The 27,384-nt window shown below is 35.9% G+C and overlaps 1 protein-coding gene across 1 annotated transcript in view; it reads left to right on the top strand.

Annotated features, from left to right (window-relative positions):
- Nucleotides 1-27,384, top strand: part of eys (eyes shut homolog) — a 407,203-nt gene that overhangs the window by 81,740 nt on the left and 298,079 nt on the right. The window contains exons 12-17 of the mRNA XM_056471602.1: nt 12,882-13,115; nt 13,205-13,327; nt 13,679-13,792; nt 16,824-16,937; nt 17,190-17,303; nt 22,172-22,369. Coding sequence (XP_056327577.1) covers nt 12,882-13,115; nt 13,205-13,327; nt 13,679-13,792; nt 16,824-16,937; nt 17,190-17,303; nt 22,172-22,369 — 897 coding nt within the window. The remainder of the gene's footprint in view (nt 1-12,881; nt 13,116-13,204; nt 13,328-13,678; nt 13,793-16,823; nt 16,938-17,189; nt 17,304-22,171; nt 22,370-27,384) is intronic.

Here is a 27,384-nt window from a genome sequence, read left to right on the forward strand (position 1 = left end):
TGATGGAAAAATCACTCAAAGCACCTTTAAAGATGATCCAGCCTGATAACGATGCTGCTTTGAAGATGGCTTCCCGTGTAGACAGAGAGGCTGCTCTGTAGGTTTTGGTACAGAGCCAGCATGTCTCAGTTTTGCCTCTATTTAGCTGCAAGCATTTCTGATGTTTGGCACAGATGTTAAGAGAATCCAGTTGCATCCAAATATGTTTCATGGGGTTAAGGTCAGGGCTTCTGCTGCTATCCAACAAACAATTTCTAATGAAGCTTTTTCTGCAGTAAACCACATCTATCTCAAATAAAAAGCAAACAAACTTTAGGAGCATGTTTTCCCTCTTTGTAAAGCTTAAGGGAATTGCCTTAACAATGGGGGAAAAAGTATTATTTTTCCCTTTCCAAACTGTACAGCTGGTGCTGTGCTTTCAGGCAGGTAGAGTTGTCCTGGCAAATCCAGATTCATCCTTCAGGCTGGCAGATGGTGATGAGTGATCCATCACTCCAGAGAATGGATTTGAACTGCTCAAGAGTCCAGTGATGGTGAGCTTCACACTTCTGCAGCCCACACATGAGCTGGTTTGTGGCTGTTGAAGCCCATTTTATGAAGTTTCCTGTGAGCAGTTGTTGAGCTACTGTATGTTAAAATAGTTTGCACACTGACACGCTTCAGTAGTCAGGGACCATGTTTACCAAATTTAGTGGTTTACCTCATCAGAAAAAAACTCCTTTAATTCATGAACTGTTCTTCTGCGCAATAACACCTTCAGTTATTGCTGTATTTAATAACTGTCATGCATTAATTGCTATTTTTATTGCCAGTCTGTGGGCTGTGAAACCTTGCTAACTTTCCAAACTGTTTGTGAAAGTATGTGGACAGTTTTTTTTATTTTATTTTATTTTATAATTTCTTTATGCGGAGGACAGGAAAATCTGGATTATTTTATGCATGTCTTTTATACATGATTATTTGTATACGACTTTTTTTATGCTGGAAAAAGCTATGTGTATGATGGTGCTTATGCAAAGAAAATGTATTATTTCAAACTAGTCAATGGCCAAAATAAAAAAGCCATAACATAAAATTTGTCAAATCCATGTGGTCCATTGGTTCACATATGCTTCATCATCACTACCATAACAACGTCATTTTAATTACATCAAATGAATTATTGCTGGTGAATTGCAGGCGTTATACAAACATCCATATTCCAATGAGTAGATGCTTTCTTTCCAGTTGTTTTCACAGTAAGTTGTTCTCACTGCTGTGGTTTTGCTTTAAGGCTGATTTATACTTCTGCATCAAGCGCACTTGTATGGTCCAGCACAGCCTTCGCGCTGTTGCACAGCCCTTGCCTAGGCTGATGCTGACGCGCACCTCTCAAAAGATGTAACGACACAGCTCTGTGATTGGTCTGCTTGGTAGCTGTGATGATTGTGGGCGGTGCTGAGAGCCCAATGGAGCGACTGTTTACAAGTGTCGAGTCTTGTGAAGGAGCTCCAGATGGAAAGTGTTGTTTTGTGTTAACATTATGATTAAAGTTGTTGCACGTCTGCCGGTTCCCGCCTCTAAGTGAGTTTTAGTTACTTGTAGCATTCAGAAAAAAACAAAACACCCTTGAAGAAACTTGACACAGAGGAACATAACCTACTGCCAGCTAGCGTTGCAGAAGTGTTATTGCAGAGCAACACAAACCTCACACAGAAGTATAAAAGCACGACTACGCCATAAGGAGGCGCAATGGGTCACACCAATCACTTGATGCAGAAGAATAAACCAGGCTTTATTGAGAGAAAAAAGCACAGCACTCATTAACATAATTCAGATAATGTAAGAAATGTAATGTAATTTGTATGTTAATTATCAATATCACTACAAAGGAATCCCCAGCTTAGCTGTTGTTGTTTTACTTCTAAGCTCTAAAACTACTTTGAGTGTATCATCTAGCACTGAATTACATTCAGTCCTATATTATGTAAGATTGAGTGCAAGCACAAGCAGTAAAGGATCAGATATACATCAAACGAAGTTGTTTTTCAGTTTTCGTTTAAGGGCAAAAAGGAGTTTGAAAAGGCTGAGTGACGATATACTGTTTTCAAACACTCCAACACACTTGCGCTGCAGTAGGTGGGCTTGTAAATGTCAGACTACTCAAATGTACCCCCTAAACACAACAACGAAGAACAGTTTCATCATTTCCAGCCTGTTGCACACCAGACAACAAGCAATATTGCAGTGCGCCACGACTTTTCAATGTTTATTTTTGCTCTGGCAAACACAGAATGGTCTTGCCAGTGTGCATACACTTATAGAAAACAATGTTTAGAACTTTAAAAGATATGGTGGGATGTAGTGGCACTTCTGATCCATTGTCTGACCCTTTAAAATCTGTCAGCGATTGATCTAACTTTACTGCAAAAAATGTAGGGTGGATTGAACTGTAGGAATGTTTTACAGTTTAACATAAAAGATGACTAGTCTGTCAGATGAAGAAGAGCTGGAGTTCAATTAATAAGAAACTTTACTGAAGATAGTTTGCAATTTCATCAGCAGAAACCAGCTTCAACATTCTTAAATGAGTTAGTAGGCCGCACTCCATTCAATCATACACAAATACATATAAATATAGTTTTTTTTTTAAACCTGACTGGTTAAAACACAGATGGACTTTAAAAAAATTTATGTGGGTGTGTGCATGAAATTCTGAACGCTATCTCAATATCTCAAGCATACAAATGTCAGACAGCCACTAGACCAGGGGTGCCCAAACTGAGTCCTGGAGGGCCGGTGTCCTGCTGAGCTCCGACTTGTTTCAACACGACTGCCAAGAAGTTTCTAGTATATACAGTATAGCGAGAGCTTGATTAGCTGGTTCAGGTGTGTTTCATTGGGGTTGGAGCTAAACTCTCTAGGACACCGGCCCTCCAGGACTGAGTTTGGACACCCCCTGCACTAGACTGTTCAGCGCTGACCTCAGCCCTGTGAAAGGATCCACAATCGAATAGAACACACACACAATCGAAGTACAATCTTTTTCTTACTCAAGGCTAAGTGTAGTCACAGCCATCTTATAAAAAATAGTTAAAAACCAATATAATCTACAACCAAACTGGCAGCTTGCATACAAAGGCATTAACTTTAAAAGATGTAACACTTAAAATGGCTAATATTACTCTAAACGTAATTAACACATAGCAAATAACAATATCAACAGTTAGTCCAGGTCCACTCAAGAGGTCTTCATGACCTCTGACCTAGCTGGGTGGATTCGGAGGAATCAAATCATTTGGCATACAGAAAAGCAATCACACATATATTATTCCAGTTTTACTCTGTAGTGGGATGACACTAGGGTCATCATATAATCTAGGCTTTTAAACATTCAACTTTATTAATAATCCTAAAGACACTTCATCCTGGAGCAGACATCCATCAGAAATTCAGAACATAAAACAATTAAGTTGTCCAAGGGTTTAGTTGTGTTGTTTCAGCTCATTTTTAATAAGTAGTCTGAACATGAAGCAAAACAACTTTTTTGAGTGCTGGTGTTGTTACTTTAGATCAGGGGTGCCCAATCTCAGTTCTGGAGGGTCGGTGTCCTACATATTTTAGTTCCAACCCCAATTAAACACACCTGAATAGCTAATCAGGTTCTTTCTAGGTATACTAAAACCTCCAGGCAGGTGTGTTAAAGGAAGTTGGAGCTAATCAATGCAGAACACTGGCCCTCTAGGACTAAGTTTGGGCATTCCTGCTTTAGATGTTCTTTCTGTCTGAAATTTCTGGATATAACATATAAATCAATCGCACATCAGAGAAGGTAGAGTTTCAGAACACACTCAGTTGATTGCATAAAGGGCCAGCGATAGCCCAATGTTGTTTAAGACCTAAAACAAACTCACCCAAAAGGTTTGCTTGAGTTTCTAACTGCTGAAACGAACTCTTAAAACGTAGTTTTGATCAGATTTGATTGGAAATTATGCAATTTTAGTTTGTTCAATTTTTGTTTTAAGTGTACTAGGGCCTACAGATGCTGGCTGCAGTTCTCTTAATGGTCACCAGTGTTGGTGTGTTAATAAGGCTTTTTCAATAAAGCCCCTTTAACTGGGATGGGGTAGAAATGTGGCCAAACTATTCTCAGAGAGTCATTTTAAAGCAGTTTTAATTAAATAGCATGTGTGTGTGTCGATTGAAAAGTTGTGAAACCACTAAATGTGCTCCATAAAAATGGTTTGCATTTACTTCTGCTCATGTAGTGTGCCAGTGGGGTGTGCGGTTTACTGAGGACTGATGCATTTACTTCATGTCATTCAAATGTACGTTTCGAGTGCACATACTGTGAAGTGAAGCAAATTCACTGTGGTTCTCCCTTCTGCACCAATAATGTTCCTTGCATTGATCTAGCAGGGGGTTATGCCTGCCTGCGCCCTTGGGGATTCATTGCTAAGTAGCTGTTGTAAAAAATATTTTGATTTATTCAGATTTTTCTATTATGTTACAGCGAGCCAAACCAATCAATACTGTATGTGGCTTGTTAGAGCGCAAGAAGCAAAAACAACAAAGATCTAAAAATAAGCCCATCTCCTTGAGGAAATTTGTTAACTCAGCGTTGAGTCACATCATTAATGGAAATATTTGAAATGCAAATATTGGAACGCAAGACGATGAACATGTTGTGTCCAGCAATTTGCAGGGAAATAATGGTCCTGTTTTATATTAATAATGATCTTTTAAGCTTTAATTACTTCCCTGGCCTATATAGAATGTCTTTTCATGGTACTTCTACACTGAGGTCTTTTTTCTTTTTCTTTTTTTTTAATAATAACAGACTGAATTAGAAGAGAATGGGAGAAATTGTAACAATTAGCATGGCGGCTGCTGAAAATTAACTCCCACCTTTTAATTAAAAGAGCCAATTGTATCATTGGCAAAGCCATCACCATCTTCACAGCAGTGTTAACTCTTCAAAACATGCACATTAGCTGCTCAGTTGTTTTCAGCTTTTTTAGTATTTTTACCTGAAGAAGCCAAATTTATAGCATGGTTTTGGTTGCAGTATATTTCATGGGTCACTGTTAGTTTTACTTTTATTGTACTGAAAAAAAAAAAAACAGCTTTGGATTTTTTTTTACTTTTCCTAATCAAGAAATGTGAATTTGCTTGACTACAACAGCTTTTAATTTGGATACATTTTGAAGAACAAAATAAACAAATAAAAATACAATGATATTTGTACATTTCTTAATTCACTTATATTCATATAATTAATATATATATATATTATTATATTCATATAACATTAATATATCACATTATATTAAAGTGAGATTTACGTTCTCTACTTGCTGCTTTTTTTGTGATTTATTTATTGCAGAACAAAGCCAGCATACATGGCTAGCAACAACTGTATACAAGCCAGGGTTTGCATTAAATGAAAATACATTTAAAAAATAAACTATACTGTACACAGGAAAAGAAACTCTGGGGTGAGAAGTGACCTTTATACACTTCTAATATAATATTGTTTATCTTTCAGTATGCTTTAGATTATCCATTTATTATATAAGAAATTTTCTCAATAAAATCAGACCATGCTTTAGGGTTGTTTGGGGTTTAGCTCTGTTAATTCTTGTTGCAGAACGTTCTAACAGCGCAATATTTTTTTTTAGTTCAATAAGCCACATTTTGTCCACTGGGAATGCGGGTTCATGCCATATTTTAAATATAACCTTCTTGGCTGCTGTTAGTGCATTATAAAGTATCCTATGTTGGAAAGTGTTAGAGTTTAGATCATAATCATCATTCAATTAACAGATATTGGGGCATTTAGGAATAAACACATCACACAATTCTGATATAGTTTGAAAGACCTTATCCCAAAAGGTACTAAGTGAACATTCAAAAAACATGTATATACAGTATGTCCCCACAGAGTTTGAATTACACAATGTACAAAAAGGGGAAGGTAACCGCTTCGTTCAGTGTAGCACATATGGAGTTGCATAAGCCTTGTGGATCAGTTTATAGTGTGTAAGTTGATGGGCAGGATTCTTAGACATCACCTGGATACTTTCCCATATCAAGTCTCAATTCAGTTGGTAAGAGGTGTACTTGCTGCTTAATTTTCTACTGCACCGTAAAATTAAGCAGTGCAATGAATTAAATTAAATTAGTTAATTTGACTTACATTTTTGAGAACCACTGCTCTAAAGACATGACAAGACAGCATGGTAATCACTCTTTAAACGTTCTATATGCATTGTGTACACTGGCATTACAGAGACATCAATGTCTCACCAACATGCTCTGAAAGAGGGATGTCGGCAGTTCAGATGTCCCATTGATTGTGCTGAAAGATTCACAGGTCTGAACAGCTCTTTCAGTGTCACTGCCTCATTCAAGTGGAAGAGGAGATCGGACATTACTATTTGTCTTCTATGAAAGCCCCCGAGGACATGGAGTCACAATTTTTTTTACAATTTTAGCTCTACATTTAAAGGGGAAAAGATAAGTCACTTCATGTTAAGCACATTGCTTTAGGTTGACAATCATAAGATTATATACTTGATCATTTAAAGTAAAAATAAAGACGATCTAGATGATTATGGGTGTATTGATAGGTGTATAGATCAACACTGACATTATTGCTGTATCTTTAGTTAACAGTAACATTTTTAGAATGGTTATTCATATTCATATCATTTGCACACAAACTAAGTCTGCATCCATCCGTTATTCATTCATTTTTTTCCATTCATCCATCCATTTCTCCATTATTCTTTCATTTTTCCATCAATACCTCCATCATTGCTTAATTACCATACATCTGTTATTCTTTGATTTTTCAATCCATTCATCCATTATTCTTTAATATTTTTTCTGTCCATCCTTCTTTAATTTTTCCATCTATCCATCCATCCTTACATCCATCCATCTTTTCAGTTTTTCCATCTATCCACCCATCTGACTTTAATTTTTTTCCAACCATCCATAACTCTCTATTATTCTTTCATTTTTACCTTCCATCCATCCTTCTTTCATTTTTTCCATCCATCCATCCATCATCCCCCAATTATTCTTTCTTTTTTTCTGTCCATCCATCAGTTATGCTTTCATTCATCTATCCATCCATCTATCCATCATAATTTCTTTCATCCATCCATCTGTCATCCTTTTATTCATCCATTTGTCATCCATCCATGCTTCGGTTATCCAGCCATCATCCTTCCATCTATCCATCTGTCATCCTTTCATCCATCCATCTATCCATCCGTCATTCATCCATCCATCAGTCATCTTTCCATCTACCCATCATCCATCCATTCATCTATCCCTCATTCATCCATCCAGCCGTCATCCATCCATCATCCTTTTATCCATTTTTTCCATCCTTCCATCATCTATCCTTCCATCCAACATTCTTTTATCCATACATCCATCCATCCACCAGTCATTTTCATCCATCCATCCATCATTCTTTTATCCATCCATCTGTCATCCTTTTATCCATCCATCATCCATCCATCTGTCCATCCATCCATTATCCATCTATCCATCAATCAATCCACCTTTAGCACCTACATTAGTCAAAGCATTGCAGTTGAAACATCTAAATTAATAAAAGAAAACAGGATCCCAAAAATAACAAATAAATAAATAAACATTTCCAATCCAAGGTGTTTTTTACCCTTCAGTTGTTGGCAGTCTCAGATTAGCAATGTCAATTACATGCCACTTGATTGGAGCTTTGATGACAGGATGTGTTCTTGGGTGGTGACCTCTGCATCACTTGAGTTGTTGTGCTTTTTTTAAAATCTGCTGCCTCTCTAAGATAAGAACTGTTCCACCGCTATCACTGATTGCACGTCTCTGGGAAAAGGTCTGCTTATACACCGGCACCTACCATTTTCTGAAAGGACAGACCTAATTCACATGCCCACCAGATGAAATACGGTTCTCATACCACAGATTTCGATTTTTGTGTAAACCGTTTTACTGGTGAGGTTGGCTTAAGTTTTATTGGGTTTACTTCATTACGTTTATTGGCATGATGTATCCGTTTGGCTTTGAACAGTCAAGATCCCTGAAATCTTGATTGTTCCCAAAAGTACAACCTTGAATGTAAGGTAACCTAAAGAACACTTGCCCCCCACCCCCCTTTTTTGTTTTGCATTGTATGTAAAGGTGTCCTACTGTCCTTTTAAAACGCATAGATCTTGCTAAATTCTGTAATGCTCAACGTTAATCTAAAGAGAGTTGTTCTTTATATCAGTTCTTCCAGGAGCATTCATGTCACAGTATTCAGAATTAAAATAATTGAGAATTATTTAAAAAAAACTGAGGCATTGTCAAGAAAAAGTTGCCTGGTTGAGAGTTGAATTAGTAGTGTATTTTTTCCATGACGAAGAGACACTTAGCATGTTTATATGCAATAAACATATTAAAATAATATGCTGTCCCTGTTTACAGGTGACCAATAACCTGGCAATGATGTCAGAAAATAATTAGCCTATCAGGCCCAATCCCAATTCTGTTTTATACTCCTTGGATAAGAGTGTGAAGGGGTAGGGATGAAAATACTCCCCAAAGAAATGAGATGCCGCTTAACACCTATACATGTCATCATATATATTGTTACTAGCTCATCTGTCATTAGAGATTTTGTCTGTACAGAAGGTGCAAGGTGTCACACCCTTGGCTCGTTCCTGCAGCTCCAATCACCGCTCTCCCTCACCATCCATCCATGCTTCAGTTATCGTTCGATCTATCCTTCATCCATCTATCCATCCAGCCATCATCCTTTCATCCATCTATCCATCCGTCATCCTTTCCTTTCATCTATCCGTCATCCATCCATTCATCTATCTCTCATCCAGCCATCATCCATCCATCTGTTATCCTTTTTTCCATCCATTCATTCATCCTGCAGCTCCAATCACCTCTATCCCTCACAATCCACCACTCACCACACCTGTGATCAATCACCTGATTACTGATCACCTGCACCCGCAATCACCCATGCACTCTACAAACTCACCTCCTTCATTCACTCACTGGCTGGAATCGAAGTCAGATGGTTCTCCTCATCAGCTCTTCCTCTTCCTCTTGTACTCTTCAGTTGATGTCCTTCTCCTGTGGATGCAAACACACCTGCTTAAGGGAAGTGACTAAAGCTTGGTTGGTGTAATACTGAAGATCTGAAACTTACCAATTGAACTGTGTGAGATCGTTCTCCCTCTGCTACATCACTTACCTGCTTCATATCTCAGTACTTGTTGCATTGCACAAATAAATACCCTTAAAGATATAACCATCTTCCTTGTGTGACCGTGACAAAAAGACAGTAATGTTTAACAAATTACTCACCCCAAATTTGATTTGAGCTGTTTTTGGGTTATAGAATCCGAGCTTCAGGATATTCTTGGGCGTATTAGTTTCAAACATAATTTACGACCGGTGGAGATGAGAAACAAGAAACTGTACTGTGTATTTGCACAGTGCTTATATTAATGGATGTGAAAACAACATTAATGTTATACAAGACGTTGTGTAAAAAGCAAACTTATGTATCAATTAAACATGTTCGGGACTATCTTGCAGCGTTCATTGTAACGGACTATCAATAGCAAAATTTAGTGATTTTAAATTTGTGTGTTTTATTGTTGTTGCTGGTGTTGTTGTTGTTATTAGTTTAACATTTCTTTAAAGAGCATGACCATAACACATTAATTAACTTTAACATGTAAATATAGTCCAAATAAAATGCATAATAAATGTAACAAAATAAATCTTATTTCTACTGTAGTCCTAATTAATGCCAATTTCTTACATGTGTGGGACTTCTAGCTTGCTTGGGCAGACATGATGCCATTGAAGCTGGTGTATTCAGACAAACGTTTCATACTCCTCTTGTATCATGGTCCCGAAAAATATTTGCGTAAAGGCACCCTAGAGTCTACAGCACCCCTTCATGTGAACATGCGAAGCAGAGGGCCAGGGGGAAGTGGAAGTCTAATGGGTAGAATTGGATTTGGGCCTTACTCCGAGTTTATGATGTTTATTTTAAAGAAATAATTATAAACTGAATAGGAATATTGCAAAATGTCAGCAAGAAAGGAACGCTATGTGTCATATCCTGTCAAAATACAGCATTTTGATTGTTCCAGATGAGAACATGTTTTATATAATTTTTTGGCTCAAGAAAGTTTGATATTTTCCCCTCCCATACTGGACAAAGTTTGCTCTATTTGGATGTTTAAAACTGCAGTAATAACACAATCCTGTAAAGATATCACATACTGTAACCACACCTCGGTAAACCAACAGAAAGCAGGTTAATGCATTTCCATGCTGGGAAAAAAAGTGTTGATCTGTGAAATTATGTAGATGTGACAATGGATTCATGCTTAAACTGCTTGTGGCATAACTTGTTTTATTGTTGTGATGGGGTATTGACAATATTTAAATAAGCCACTTATATGCAACTAAGTATAACATAAACTGCTTGTCAACATTGAACATTCATAAATATTCTATTTGTGTGTTAGTGAGGGTGTGTGTGTTTGTGTGTGCTTGTGACAATCATTTAGGTGTATAGGAGCAAGAATACACATTAAATTGATAGAAATTTTGAGAGATATAAGAAAAATAACAAGAGATAATAAAAATGGTGTATTGTGGGGGAAACGATTAAATATGTTTAGAACATTTTTAATGATAAGAATGGTAATAATAAAATGGAAGGGACCAGACAACCATAATGAAATAAGCAACAATAAAAATATATAATTATGGTTGATTTTTTTTTTTTGATCCTCTGACTTAACTCTGGTAAATGAAAATGAGGGGACCCGTTTACATGACCTTATACATTGTCGGCATAGAATAATATTCTGATGCACATGCCATCTCATTCCCAATTCTTTCTATTCACAAACATAACTTTGTGAACTAATCTGATTTTGTGTTTTTGCATACAACCATTTTTGAATATGGAATTTATTTCTTTAAATGACTTTGTCATTTATTTATGATTAACGTATTATCACTACAAGTAGTTGTAGAATCAGTCAAAAAAAAAAAAAAAAACAGAAAACAAAAGTTTTTCACAATTTTATGGTTCTCAGAAACAAATTGTAATAGTCGGAAACTGCAAAAATATATTATTAAAAACATTATTATCTTTAGATAAAAATGTGGTTACACATCGTAAAGTTATAGAAGTAAGAACTCTGCTTAAATAATCACGAATTCTTTAACATATTTTTTCTGCACAGAGTACTTCATTTCCAAATCTATTGCAGATAAAAGTAATAAAATGAAATAACAGTAAACCATCATCAACAATAGGGGTTGTGTTGAGTTTGTTTAAAAGTCTGATTTGCGGAGAGTATTCTGAAAGTTTGTGACATGACCACTTATAAGCGATGGTTATTAAATACATTTGAGCTTATGCTGTTGAGTTAAAGGGATAGTTCTGAAAATACTGTGAGTGTTTACTCATCTTTTGCTTGTTTTATTAAAGTTTGAGATTTATTATTCAGTTGAACTCAAAAATAGTTGGAAAAACAAATACACTGGACGTGAGTGGTTTCAGGTTTCCAACATTCTTGAAAATATCTTATTTTTTTGCTCAACAGCACAAAAAGGTCAAACTGGTTTAATACCAGTAAAGGGTGAGTCAATGATGGCAGTATTTTTAGCAGTAGTATCCCTTTAATTATAGAAAATTGAAGGAATTTTAAGAAATAATAGACGAAAAAACAGATAAAGAGAAAAGAAAAATGGTGTATTGTGGGGGAAACTATTAAATATATTTACAACATCATTAATGAAAAAAAGAATGGTAATAATAAAATGAAGGGAACAAACAAACACGATGAAATAAGCAACAATAAATATATAATTATAGTTGATTTTGACCTTTTGACTTTACTCTGGTAAATGAAAATGAGTGGACCCATTTACTTGACCATGTGTATTGTCGGCTTATGCATAATTAAGTTAAGAATATGCATAGAAACTAACTCTTTATATATTCTGATGCACATGCTATTTCATTCTCATCTGTTTCTATTCACAAACATAAATTAAAGTCCCCATGAACTGGAAGCTGCGACCGTTTTTTTTTTTTTTCGTATTGTGATGCAAATATTAAATGGCATCGCATCGTATTAAATGGCACAACAGTGGGTGTGGCTTGTTTTTCTACCATGAGTTGAGTGGATGTAGTATAGTTAGCATTTCGTTCAGAAAGGTGGCGTAAAAGGGTTATTACAACCTAACAGACACCTCCTCCTCACCATTTCTGTTTGTTGTTAAAACTGAAGACAGTGGTTAAATAAGTTAGCCGCACTCAATTCCTAAAATATAGGTATTCTGACAAATTAACTGAAAGAAAAACAGGAAGTGCTTTTACAGATTTTGATTAAAGATTAAAAGGGTAAAAAAAATTTAATGACATGCCAGGATGAATTGTTCACAAAACTAGCAATGTGAGCTAACAAAATCATATGGTTAGTTTTGATTTCTTGGGGACTTTAATGTGAGCTAGTGTGTTTTTGTGTACTTTTGCTTTTAAAGAGCTGATTCCAACACAAAAAACAGCATGTTTTTGCTTCCTTCCAAAAAAAAAAAGTCCAATTTTTCTTTTGAGGTATTTTAAGCTCAAACTTCAGACACATTCAGTGGACACCAGAGACTGATATTATCTTATAAAGAAGCACAAACAGCTCATTTAATTGATTGGCATCATATTTTTCATTTGCTCCAGTTATTATGGACACGAAGTACCAGATTTGGAAACAGTGATGCATGATGACTGAACAGCAAACGTCAAAATATCTGAGCCCTATCCCCATCAGTGAGCTCTTTGATCTCAATTCACACAGGATTCACAGGACATGACTGCTCCATGCCGGCTACGGGCTGCACTTCCAACCCGTGCAACACAAAGGGCACTTCCATGTGCGAAGAGCAGCAGGACAGTTTTAAGTGCGTGTGTCACCATGGCTATACGGGCCTCTTTTGTGAAACGTCCATCAATCACTGCGTCGAGGGATTGTGTCATCACGGATCAGAATGTGTGGATCTCACAATAGGCTTCAGGTGTGAATGTTTGCCTGGTAAGAGTGATTTCTTTACAGCTTGTCTTACTGCCCCCGTCCCTTAATCCACACCATTTAACCCTCAACCCATTTTCATCTGTGCTCAGGGTTACGAGGACGATTGTGCGAGGTAAACATTGATGACTGTCTGGATAAGCCCTGTGGTGCACTCAGTATCTGTAAAGATGGTATCAATGCCTATGACTGTTTTTGTGCACCTGGGTTCGTTGGTAAGTCCACCACAAGCAATTTTCTAGAGCAATTTTTCCTTTGCCCAGTTTTCTAACATTCAATTCCCCTGTGTTGAGCCGTGTTTAAAAGGTCTGCGCCCTCAAATCTGCCCCTGTATTGTAAGACATTAGTTGACCGTCTGCTTATCAAGGGGAATTTCCTAAACTGCATTACCCAGCCATCACATTTTCTGCCATCCATTTGACCAAGGAGACAGGAGAGGGGTTTTTTTTTCTGTCTTGCGCAGCACCTCATTATTAGTTGTAGGTTATTTTATTTGAAGGGGCATCACGACCCCTTTATTTGCAAAGAAACCGTTAATGAAATGAACCTTTCCCCTTCTTTTCAAGGTAATAACTGTGAGATTGAAGTAAATGAGTGTCTTAGTCAACCCTGTCAGAATGGAGCGTCCTGCTCAGATGAGCTTAACTCCTTCAGCTGTCTCTGCCCTGCTGGCACTACAGGTACACAATTCCTTCCTGCTGAGTTTCAAGGGCTTGTGTGATAGAGGCCACATACAGTAGCTATATTTGGAAATGGACAACAGTTTGAATGTTAATTTTATTCCTTTAAATTATTTATTTGTTTGGTTAACATATTAGCACTACAAGTACATTAGTTATAAAATCAGTTAAAAAACAATCTTATTAATTGGAACTTAAAGATAGAAACTTAAACTTACATCTTAGCAATGTATTTTTTCACAATTCTGAGCTTCTCAGACAGAAATTGGAATGGTAAGAAATTACAACTATATATAATTATAAACATTATCATCTTTAATTCAAAATTGCTGACAACTCCATTTATACATGCATGAATTGTGTTTGTGTGTGTGTGTACAAAACACTTTATTAACAAATCTATTCCAGATAAAAGTAATATAAAAAAAATTATATTTAATAACTGTAAACCATCAGTACAATAGGTTTTGTGTTTTGTTTTTTTGAAAGTCTGAGAGCATATTGTGGAAGTGTGTGACATGACCACTTAAAAGCATTGCTTATAAAAGGGGTGGTCCACAGTGTATTTTAAAGGATTGGTTGTGTTTATAAGATGCAAAGCAAAGTGTGCTTGTGCTTCATTTGTAGAAAATCACTTTTTTTTTCTTTTATCTTACTCTGATTATATACAGCTACTTAGCTTACATGAAAATGACCATCGTATTTCCTAGTTCCTCTGAAAGGCCCGCCCTCAAGAGGCTCTGATTGTTCAGCTAACATAATGTGCTGTGATTCGCACTTTTGCGCTGTGAAAACAGCCGTATGAGTTTGACTGAATCAGACAGAAAATGAAGATATGAACTTCATGCCTGCTCTCAAAAATAAAATCACGGAATTCACGGAAACCGGCCGCATAGAGAGACGCTGCACGCGCTGCTGAAAATTGTGGGTGTTTACAGCAGTTTGACTGATAAAGATGAATTTGTAGCTAAATTGTTTGCTGTGCCAACCAGCATTTGCAGTTCTTTACATCCTTGTTTACGTCCTTGCTACAACATACCAATAAAGCTAGAAACTGTGCATGTAATTGATCAATTTTAACAAATAAAAATACTTACAGGTTGTGGCTGACAATCCACAGCTTCGTCGGTTGGAGGAGTTTTAACCGAATCCAGCACTGAACTGGGAGATTCTGGAAGCTGTCCATTGTCAAATGCTAGCTATATATATATATATATATATATATATATATATATATATTTTTTTTTTTTTTCCTGGAACATATTTAAAATTAAACTGTTAGCACTTATGTCTTTGTGACGTGTCCTTTGGAAGCCCAGATACAGATTGAGCTCTGTGGAAATAGCAGTGTTTGGATGGTATTTTAGCTTTCTATAACATTACAGCCTCTCTGGCAATGCCTCATTGCTGGGGTGTGTGCGTGGTAAATATGCGTAACGGGAAGCCCTTATGATCTCACTAGCCCGGATGTATATTTTTGTAGTCCCCAAACTTCGTTCGTTGTAGGCTTTGCTAAGCTAACTTTGTAAAAGGCAGTGTCTCCCTTTGAATTGAACTTTGAGCATATTGCAGTCAGAGATGTTGTTTATGTTCACACAGCTACATTACACATCAACTAAAGTTTAAAATATGATATCTAGTGGACCACCCCTTTAAACCAATATATAATCTATTTTCAAGTTTGAGTTTTTTTTTTTGCAGTTGAACACAAAGATGTATAAGGAAGAATATTCGAAACCTGTAAACACTGAAATAGAAGGAAAAACAAATACTATGGAAGGCAATGGTTACAGATTTCAAACATTTGTCAAGATATGTCATGTTCAACAGCACCAAAAAAAGGAAATTCAAACTGATTTTGTACCAGTGAAGGGTGTGTACTGTAAATGATGTAATGTGTATTTATATAGTGCATTTATCATGTATGGACATACAACCAAAGTGCTTTGGGGGTTACACCCCTACTCTTTACGAGAAAGTACCATTGGATTTTTAATGTGCACAGAGAGTCAGGACCTCGGTTTAACATCTCATCCGAAAGACGGCTGATGGTAAATGATGGCATTATTTTAATTTTTTGGTGAACTATTCCTTTAATCAACAGAGTTAATAAAGAGTTAATATTGTCAACCCTCCAAATATCTGAACTGTGTGTTAACAGAACAGGATTAAGCACTAAAAGGAGAAACTGACAACTGAATATAAGTCCATTGTGCATCTAGCCTTTGATTAACAGTAGAATAGTTGAAAGAAAGATGTCAAATTTGCCATCAAATTAGCGTTTGTTTAAAGCTCTCACAGAGGAGCATTAACCATTTTTTTTCCGTAATTCAGTCTAATGGGAGCACAAATTTATTCAGTCTAAAGTTTGTCACAGATACATTTTTGCTAATGAAAACTTCAATTACTTTACTAAACGTACAATAAGGTCATACATGTCAACACAATCTGTCAAATGCTGACAAGCTGCTCTAACAAATAGAGCAGCATTTTAAAATCACCTCCAAGAAGTTGCAATTGGCTTTTCTACTTGTCGCTGCACTTTAAACTGGAACTGAGGTGTTTTAATATAGGAACAAAATTGCACACTTCAGCTTGAAGAGATATGATCATTTAATGTGTCATGTTTAGTTTACAAACAGCCCTTTAAAACAGAGGGGCACTCTTAGTTCTTATCCAGCCACATTAAATTTCTATTTCAAGAGTAATTTCCACTTAATTCTTTCATGTTCATGCAAATTGGAAAGGAAATAGGCTCATTTGGCAGTATGAGTCAACTCAAGCTCTCGGTATATTTTAGGAACCTCCTGCCCAACGGAATGTAAATTCATCTACTTTCATTTCAAACCAGGAGGTGTATTTCTCGAAGGCTTAAAAGGGATTTTAGATTTGTTTTTACTTTTATTCCAGATTCTTTGTGCGGTGAAAACTTTAGCTTATAATTGGTTGGCATGGGAATTTCTACGACAACTCTCATTCTTATTTTCTTCTTTTTTTGCCTGCCTTGTTTCCTTTCTCTCTCACTTTGCAGGCAGTTTATGTGAAATAAACATAGATGAATGCCAGTCATCACCATGCATGAACAATGGCACGTGTTTGGACCTCTCAGACGGATTTAAATGCATTTGCCCTTCAGGTTTTTCTGGTGTGTCTAATTATTTTTATTTATATATTTTTTTTAAGTAATGCATTATCACATTCATTAACTCTCTATTAGTTTACTACTGCTCTCATGGGGCCAAGCACAATAATATCACTCTAAACCTCAAGATGGTATTTTCGGAACATGTGCTGTTTTTTTAATGCTTGGAAAACCATCTGCTAGGTGTCATTTGAGAGAAATGCACTTCCTTCAGTTGCATAACTCTTTTTCTTTTTTTTATTTTGTGCATTAAAGGTCCAGAGTGCTTGATAGACATCGATGAGTGTCTTTCATATCCCTGTAAGAATGGAGGCTCCTGCATTGACCAACCGGGTAATTACTACTGCCGATGCCTGGCTCCATTTAAAGGTAATGAAGACTGAGGGACTGGGGTGAAGGGTGAAGAAAAGCAAAGTTAATTAACTTCAAAGAGCATTCCTCTTACCTGTCTGAACATATGCAGTCAGCAATGCCACATCGACACACCTCTGTGATCCTCCAAATGCATTTCAATTTATATTAATGTGCAGTAAAATAGAAATTATAAAATGTAGAATTATTTAAAGGGGTCCAATCACACTTTTAACCTCTAAATAATATTGCGGTTTGAGCATGAAGAAAGTGCTGCAGCATACAGAACACAAATATACTCTAAAGAGAGTTATGTAGTCCAGTTTTGTTCACATTATCCAGGTGAAGTTGTGTTTGTAGTGTTTCTCAATGGTTGTTTCACTGATCTAATATACGGATCTAATATCTAATCATACACATGTATTTCATTTTCATTTTCAACTGTTTGCATTCACAAACATGACCAAAAGTATGTGAACTTTTGTGTTCTTTTGACATAACCTTGTGTGTATGTGACAAAAATGAGAACTTAGTTTAAAGGTGCTTTCACACCTAGACATTTGTTTCTGAACCTGTCGTCTTAGCACAGTTCATTTGGCATATGTGAGTCCAGCGAATGTGCTCAGATCCTCGCCAAAACAATCCTGAATAAGGTGGTCTCAGCTCGAATGAAACACACCCTGGAGCGGATCAGTTGTAGTGAGAGACCAAATAGATTCAACAAACCAGGCTATACCACGGTGTATTATGGATATGTAATAGGCATATACTGTATATGGCTATATGAAGAGAGAATTATGAGTAGGGCGGGATGTCATTCGTACTGGTAAATGTGCAATTGTTGAATACGATATTGAAAGTATGCTGAACTATTAACGAGAGCTGTTTATCCATTGATAAATATAATGTAAAGCCTATAATGCATAATTCTGGCTTACAGCTATGTATGAGAGTCTTACCTCTGATTTATATTTGGTGACTATGTCTTTGGGTGTCACCATTCAAAATTAAAGTGCACATTTTCACTTAATTCAATTCATGTTTATTTTTATAGCACTTTTACAATGTAGATTGTCAAAGCATCTTAACAAAGTTCTGGTAAATTCAGTCCAGTTTTCAGAGTTGAAGTTTAGTTTAGTTCAGTCCAGTGTGGTTTAAATTTCACTGCTGAAAGTGCAAACACTGAAGAGCAAATCCATCGATGCGCAGCTCCACAAGTACCGATATAAGCAAGACAGTGGCAAGGAAAAAACTTTACCTTATAATGTCTTATTGCTCATCGTCATCCGCTTGTTAAGTGTAACATCACGCGAAGTGGCTTCTGGGTCCAAGCACTCTATCAAACGGTATGGAAAGGCCTCAAGAAAGTGGTAATAATAAATGTTTTTAAAGCAATCACGATCACGAATCACGATCGCATTATATATCCAGATGTGGCCACTGAGAACATTTCTTCACACGCAGTGCTACAATTTGTCACGTGCAGGGGTGTTTCCGAAAACCGTCATTAGCCAACTAAGGTCACAAGTTCCGCAGAACTCTGAAAAACAAACCGTGGAATGTGAGGAGAGTTCACATGACTTGTTTTAACTATTTTGGTTTGTTTAGAAACGTTGCTGTGTGAAAGCGAACAGCACCAATAACAAAGAGCAGCTTTGTAACGATTTTATTCCCCATTTCTGAACAAAACAATCGATCTACAGGTGCGAAAGCATCCTAATACTCACATGACATGTTTGGTTTGAGCCTGTGCCCTCAGAAAACTACAAATTGCTAATTTTATTTATTTATTTATTTATGTGATTATTTGTCTTGAACTATCCCTTTAAATTAATAAGACTTTAAAATGTTTGCAGATGTTTTGTTGGCCAAATAACCAAAGCACAAGTTGTAAAAGATGAGAGAGCATTTTCTTTTTTCCAAAAAATACGTATTTACAACAGAGGCCATGTGAGCATTTTGTCTATTTGTCATTTTAGCATTTTGGCTCTGTGAATACAAACAGCAAATATTCTTGTGCAAAACAAAAGTAAATTTTTCATTTGTGTGTGCCTTTTTACAGTGAAATATTTGTATTAGGTGCAAAAAAAAGCTTACTTTTAGAAGCTTGGGAACAAAAATGTTCCGCATTTAGTGCCATTTCAGAACACTCTTTAACATTAATTTTCTATTTTATTGGCAAGGCGTCAAAGTGAAAAAGAAGGGAAAGAGTGTAATAATTGGCTCAATTTCAGGTTTGGTCTGAGCAAATAAACACTATTTTCTGTTTTCAGCTTTTAAGGACTGCAGGCCAAATGAATTAAAACTATGTAATTATAGTTGAGTGGGTGTGTTGGTATGGATATAAGTTTGTTTACTCTGATAAATTTGCCTTGTGTGTGTGTTTGGCACTGAACATTTTACACTTTATGGTCCTTGATTATTATTGATTCTCAAGGGATAATCTAAAATCTCCAAGATATTATTATCTGAAACTTTACTGATGCTTTCTGGGTGACACCTTATTTACATAAAAAAAAAAATAATAATAATAATAATGATGATCATAATACCAATAATAATTATTATTTTAATTATTATTTTTATCATTTTTATTTTATAAATTTATAGGAATTATTATTATTGTTGTTGTTGTTGTTATTATTATTATTATTATTATTATTATTAAGGGTATCCACTGTGTAAAACATAAGCTTAAATAGTTGGTGGTTCATTTCACTGTGGCGACCCCTAATAGTATTATTATTTTATTGTTGTTGTTGTTGTTGTTGTTGTTATGTTTTTAATATAATAATAATAATAATAATAATAATAATAATAATTATTATTATTATTATTATTATTGTTGTTGTTGTTGTTGTTCATAATAATAATAATAATAATAATAATAATAATAATAATAATAATAATTGTTATAAATAGTAATAACAATATTAATTTTATTATTATTATTATTATTATTATTATTATTATTATTATTATTATTATATTATAAACTCAGTTGCAAAATTTACAATGTATTTTCATTTATGACAGTTTTAGAATATTACAAGCCAAACTAAACATTTTGTTCAGGATGATTTATCGTAGTAAGCCCTGCATTCTTACAGACATGAGCAGGTGCACACACACACGCACATACACACATTATATGCTGGTTCAGTTCAGAGGTTGTTTAAACCAGACCCAAATGTCAGGACATATTTCCCCTAGAGTGCTGTACTCTTCGACTCACTTATTCAGATCAGGAAACTGCTGAAGTGTGTGTGTGTGTGTGTGTGTGTGTGTGTGTGTGTGTGTGCGCGTGTGTGCGCGTGTGTGTGTGTGCGCATACACACGTTGTACACAGCCATATTATGCGCATTATTGGGTTTTCTCTGTGTTTTGTGTGTATGATGCTCAGCTGGTCAATTCTGGACAAAGAATGCAGCTCATCTAAAATCGATCAGGCGGCTCAGTCATTGCTGCTTATATTCAAACCGAGATCACAAATCTCACTTCCATTAGACGTGCAAATTAGGTTGTCAGGGATAATGATGATATCGGTTATTCTGTATTGAAATCAAGGGAAAAAAGGCTCTGACAACCTCGCTGCTCTAAAAAGACACACACCACACACACACACTTGTAGAAGGATGTGGAAAGATGCTGGGAACATTAACTTACCCATTACACAACCATCCTTTATTAAATTATCTACTGGCTAAACTATGTACAGTCTATGAGTGAGATAAATGAAACCCTGAGAGGTTGTATTGGCCAGTACTTAGCAATTGGTAATTAGGCTATTCAGTGCATTCCATTAATTTCCATATGAACTTTTCACATCTTTTTCTGAAATGTGCCAGTGTGTTTTGGGTTCTTGTACTGTTTGATTGGGATGTTGTTATTTGATTCACTTTTCATATCATGCTGATTTATGATGTGGTGAAACAAGCCTGGTGACCTGCTTTGACCAGTTTTGGTTAGTTATAAAGTGTGTTGGGGTACATTTGTGAGCAACTTGACTTGAAGTCTTTAATCTTTATTGAGAATTTTGACTGTGTGACGCCAATATTTATGCATTTCTGACTTGAATTAAGTGTATTTTATTTATTTATTTATTTATTTATTTATTTATTTATTTATTTATTTATTTATTTATTTAGTTTATTTATTTATTTATTTATTTATTTTGTTTGTCTTTGTTTATTTTTGTTGGGTCATTTATTCTTTTTTTGTTTGTTTGTTTAACTTTATTTTGTTTGTCTATTTATTTTTGGATTTATTTATTTATTTATTTATTTATTTATTTATTTATTTATTTATCTATTTCTCTTATTTTTTGTCTTTGTTAATTTTTGTTGGGTTAATTTTTTGTTTGTTTGTCTTTATTTTTTGTTCATTTATTTATTTATTTATTTATTTATTTACTTATTTGTTTGTTTTTTTTATTTCCTTTTATGTATTACCTCAATAGGGTGCATAATAAATGATACATAGGCTACTGGTAAAAACATGCTTCACATATTTCCAATGAGCCAGTGTTGAAAAAGGGTGTGTGTATGTATATGTACTTTATGTTAAGTCTGAAAAGCATCTTTGACGGAACTTAGTTCTTCGATTTTTAATTATTAGATGAGAAATCACATTGTGCAAAAATAGCTACAAGATTGAAACGATGTATTATAAAGCAAAATTGACTTTAAAGTACTTTTAAATATTAAAAGAAAACTCATTTGGAGACATTGTGTCTCATTTATAAAATTCACTCTGAAATTGAGAATAGAAGCCTTTTACATAATTAACCATGATAATGTGTAGAGTAAACAATGAGCAGTTGAACAGCTTCAGTTGCTTTTGTTGTGTCTGGGATTGTATTTCTCATGCTATATTTGGAATTTCAGGCCTGAACTGCGAGTTGCTGCCCTGTGAGGCTGTTAATCCGTGCGATAACGGGGGAGAGTGTGTGGAGGAGGCTGATCTTGTCCTCTTCCCTCCGGGCTTTCGGTGCCGATGTCGCAAGGGTTTTACAGGACCCCGCTGTGAAATCAACATCGACGAGTGCAGCTCCAACCCCTGTCTGAACGGCTTCTGCTATGACGGTAAATACTGCACTTATTCCTCAAAATGTTTCCCTTTAGTCTCATTAGCGGACGGCTACTCTAGAAAGGCAGCCTGTGTGCAGCAAAGGCGCTGTTGGTTTGCCCCTTTGACAGTCTTGGCCGTGACTTAGTTTCATAAGCAGTTTTATAAGACGCGAATTACTCCATTCGGTTTGACCAGGCCACGGTTGCTTTGGTTTGCTCTTGACAAGTGTCTTGCTCCAGCTGTGAGCGAGGATCCGTACGGCATAAATGCTGCTTTGTAATTTGAATAATGGATGATAAATGACAGAGTTAATACAATCAAAGCCCAAGGCAGGGTGTTGTTCTCCCTCAGCAATCCAATAAGCAGTTTTTTGCCCTTTTGTGTTGCATCTCCTGCATAAATCATTACAAAAGCCATAGATCAAATACACGTTGTCAGTTAAGGATTACAGATTTTAGAAGCTCTAAATAGACCTTTGCAATGAAGTACTTTAAAACTGGAAACTGGCGACTGGCTTCTGTGTGTGGGGTTAATGATAATTTATTGCACAGAATCCTCCAGTCAATGGGAAACCTGTTCGAAGACAGTCTTTATTATTGCATGCCACACTTGCGTAGACTTTTAAGATGCTGTATATGGCAAAAAGCCTTTAAAAGGAGGCATGTGATGTTCTCCGCTTGACAGTAATTTATTTGGGTAATAAAGTTTTAATTCCATGTGGCATAATGGTGGATGTCATTGCAGTGACACCAAGAAGAAGACAAACCTTGACTTTCAAAACTGCGCACAGTTTTACAGTTAGTTTAAAAGAGGCTATAAATCAACCCCTCAAAGTAGCAGAAAACACTTTTAAATTCAGTGCGTGTTGTTCTGTATCCTTTTTGTCTAAATACCCTTTTGCTGTCAGCTTGCTGCATTGGGTTTGAACACTGTACAATTGTATTGAACAGATATTACTGCTTCCGTTCTGAAGCTTTAACATTTTTCAGTGGTCTGTAGAGCAGTGGATCTTCACCTAGGCACCAGGACCAGTGATGGCTCCTTGGAAAACTTACAATAGTGCTGCAAGATTAAAATAGGACAAAATAGCTGTGTAGACTTACATATATAAATATATATATATATATATATATATATATATATATATATATATATATATATATATATATATATATATATATATATATATATAGGCATATAGGTTTTGTTAAACAATCTTTTTATTGAGATGAAACAAAAACAAAAATATAACATGTCACAATTTTTACATCTTTGTTTTCAATTTAAAGCAGGCATTTCAAACTGCTGGCCCGCGGGCCATTTGCCCATCCTCATTCCTTCGACCCGCAACTGATGTCAAAAATATAATGAGATTCGGCCCAACAAAACATATATTTTTGAATCACTATCATTGTGATAGTGATAGCTGTCGCATATAGCCACCTGGTTTTGAACCCACACCTACTGGACATTTAAAGTATTGTACTGTATATCTGAGTTACTTTCGGTTTCTCTCAGCATGCGGTCGAGAGAAACGAACATGCAGATTATTTCTGAGGCTGAATTAAATGTTGAAATATATGTCCGTAAGTCAGGGGTCTCAAACTTAATTTACCTAGGGTCCGCTGAAGACGGAGTCTAGGTGAGGCTGGGCCACATCAGGTTTTCCACAAGAAATTAATTATATTATTAGTTATTAATTTCTAATTTGTTTATATAGGCAATGCAAATGCAATGTAAGTATACATAACGGTGCGACCTTATAATTGATCCGGGTTACCGGGGACTCTTATTGCTGATGGACAGGTGTCGAGATGTGGCTGCAGATGACTACATTAGGATGCAGACTCGCGGGCCGCACTGACATTAAACTTTCAAATTAAGGCGGGGTCCACAAACTATCATCCCGCAGGTCGCATTTGGCCCACGGGCCGCAAGTTTGAGACCCCTGCCGTAAGTGCTCTATTTTTACTAAAGCTCTATTTTTGGAATAATTCAAGGGTCGTTTGATTATAATCAGTTTAATACTGCCTGTATTTTGTTGTACAGACACCTCTTCATGGCTTACACATTATGCTGGTGGTGTAAATGTGATCGTTTTGCTAATATTAGATTCAAATAGTCTCATTAATAGATTTTCCTTATATGCATATTAAAATTTGTATAATAAATGTGCATCTGTAAAATTGTACTGCTGGCTAAATTGCACAAGTTAAAGTAAATGAACATCCTTCCTATCTGAACATACAGCTCAACTCATTGTTCAAGCTCTTGTTATCTCCAAACTGGACTATTGCAACTCTCTGCTAGCCGGGCTACCAGCTAGTTCTATCAAACCTCTTCAGCTGCTTCAGAACGCAGCAGCACGAGTGGTCTTTGATGAACCCAAAAGAGCACATGTCACTCCGCTACTCACCCGTTTGCACTGGCTGCCAGTTGCTGCCCGCATCAAATTCAAAGCTCTGATGTTTGCTTACAAAGTGACCTCTAGCTTGGCTCCTTCATATCTGCTCTCACTTCTGCAGATATATGTGCCCTCCAGAAACTTGCGTTCTGTGAATGAACGTCGCCTCGTTGTTCCATCCCAAAGAGGGAAGAAATCACTTTCACGAACTCTCACATTCAATCTGCCCAGTTGGTGGAATGAACTCCCTAACTACATCAGAACAGCAGAGTCACTTGCTGTCTTCAAGAAACGACTAAAAACGCAACTGTTTAGTCTCCACTTTCCTTCCTAATCTGCAACTGCCTCTCTGGCTATACCACTAACTGTGCCCTCTCTCTCTCTCTCTCTCTCTCTCTCTCTCTCTCTCTCTCTCTCTCTCTCTCTAAAAAAAATAAAATAAAAATTTTTTTTTACTAATGCTTTGCTTCTTAGACTTTACACACCTGAAACTTGTCTATAGCACTTGTTCACTGCTGCTCTTATAGTTGTGTGAATTGCTTCCTTGTCCTCATTTGTAAGTCGCTTTGGATAAAAGCGTCTGCTAAATGACTAAATGTAAATGTAAATGTAATATGTACAGACTTTTCCCCTCTGTTGTAGTTTTACAAAAAAGAAAGATATTGTGAAGAATAATGGCCAGTAAAGTCCCTAAAGTTGCCCAAACTGCTTTCTGCTGTCTTACGCTATCTGTTAGACTTTTAGTTAAGCAACAATTGATTAGGACATAATTATTATTATTATTATGCCTATTATTAAACTGTAGTATTTTCATAGCAATTTAAACTACCCCTTCAATATATGTACAACAAGAAACAAAAAAGGAGCTTTGACTGCATATACTCTGAAGAATGTCTCAGTGCATCAATTACATCAGGTTTCTACTTTTTTCTTATGCTTGAATGTTAAAACGGCCCTTAAATGAAATGTCAGTCTCTGATATGGCCCCCTGCCAATTTAAGTTTGAGACCTCTGATTTAAAGGATAACAAAACAAATAAAATAAAAACAGAGGATAAAAAGAAATGGAAAAAAGGGGGTGGCACAGGTTGTTTTGATTAGTAGCCGATTATTTTAGATGAAGAAGAAATTGGATGAGGAAGAAATTGGATAAGGCATTCACAAGATCATCAATAGGCCAATGGTTTGTTTAAATAAAACTGTGGAAATGGGGAAATATGTAAGTAGGCCAGATGTTATATTTTACATTGTATTGTAGTTATTATAATATGTTTTTACACTGTACTGTAATATAATAATGTCACTTCTAGTTTCTGTGAGTAAAAAAAAAGTTTGAAAATGAGCAACCCCTAGAAAAAAGTAAGCAGAACTCTCATGGGGGTCATGAATATTGAATTGAATTGAATATTTGGCAACCACTACTGTGGAGTGAGTCTTATATATTTTTTTTTAATTCTTAAAGGGAATAAGGAAGTAGTGTGTCCTGTGAAATGTTAGAATTTTTCATTCATAAGATGAAGTTGGTGTACCTCGAATACAAGGCTACTGTACATTCTGTACTGTATCACACTATATAATACACTTACAGTAAGCTGAACTTTTTTAAAAGTGCCTAAGGCAGCTAAACTTTATAGTTTCACAGTGCAAAAGAAATAAAGATGAGTTTAAAAATCAAAGCAGCGTGACGCTTTAATTCTTTTGACTTCAACAAAAGTAATTGTGTTCTGTAGGTTAGAAAACTTGGGATTGTTGAATGCTAAATGTCTCTTTCAGTCAGTAACAGCAACTGCAGATCTGTTGTTTTAGCAAATTTGCAATTAGCAATACTCTAAAAAAATCTATTTATCTTCATCATACAGTTTTAAATGACTGATTTAAGACAGCTTTCTTTGAGAAAGAAGGCATGTTGAAATACATACTGTAAGATGGTGCTTTTAAAACACTAATGGATCCACAATAACAGTGTAAGTCGATTTACTGTACATCAGTCAAAAAAAATCAGATGGGCAATGGAATAATGGAAATGAGAACATCATAAGATAAAACAACAGCAAAGTCTACCTTTTTAAAAAAAAAAGTTTATGTAAATGTAAATAACTAGTACAAACCTTTGCATAAGGATTTAAAAAAGGCTTTGTTAAGGGGCTATAAGCTATGGCCCAAACCAAACGGGTACAAGGGAAGTTAAAACATTACATACTTTGATTGAAAACAAAGAAGTATTTGGAAAACAAACAGTACATAAATGCTTAGAAGCAGCTTTATTTTGTCATTAATGGTAGCTTATGTAAGTGGGCGGGTCAAAAATCTCTGTGATTCTGAGTGGTGGAATTGTCAGTACAGCATTATGAGTAATGTAGTTTGTATGCACAAATGCTGCTAATAAACACAATGGGCCTAAACAAAATAATAGTAATAAAAATAATAAGGTCCAAGACGCGTATAGCGCGATTTGTTGCTATTTTCAGATCAGCGCAACCCTAATTTTCATGTTTTGCGCCACGTTGTTTAAATAGCAAATCTATTTTCACCACTCTGGGGACTCATGTGTGTGTTGGTCTATAAAGAGGTGTGTTAAGGCGCATTGGTGTGTTGCCATTTTGAGGAACTGAAATAGACTTGCGCC

This window comes from Danio aesculapii, chromosome 13, assembly GCF_903798145.1.
Source record: "Danio aesculapii chromosome 13, fDanAes4.1, whole genome shotgun sequence".
In the NCBI taxonomy this organism is placed as follows: Eukaryota; Metazoa; Chordata; class Actinopteri; order Cypriniformes; family Danionidae; genus Danio; species Danio aesculapii.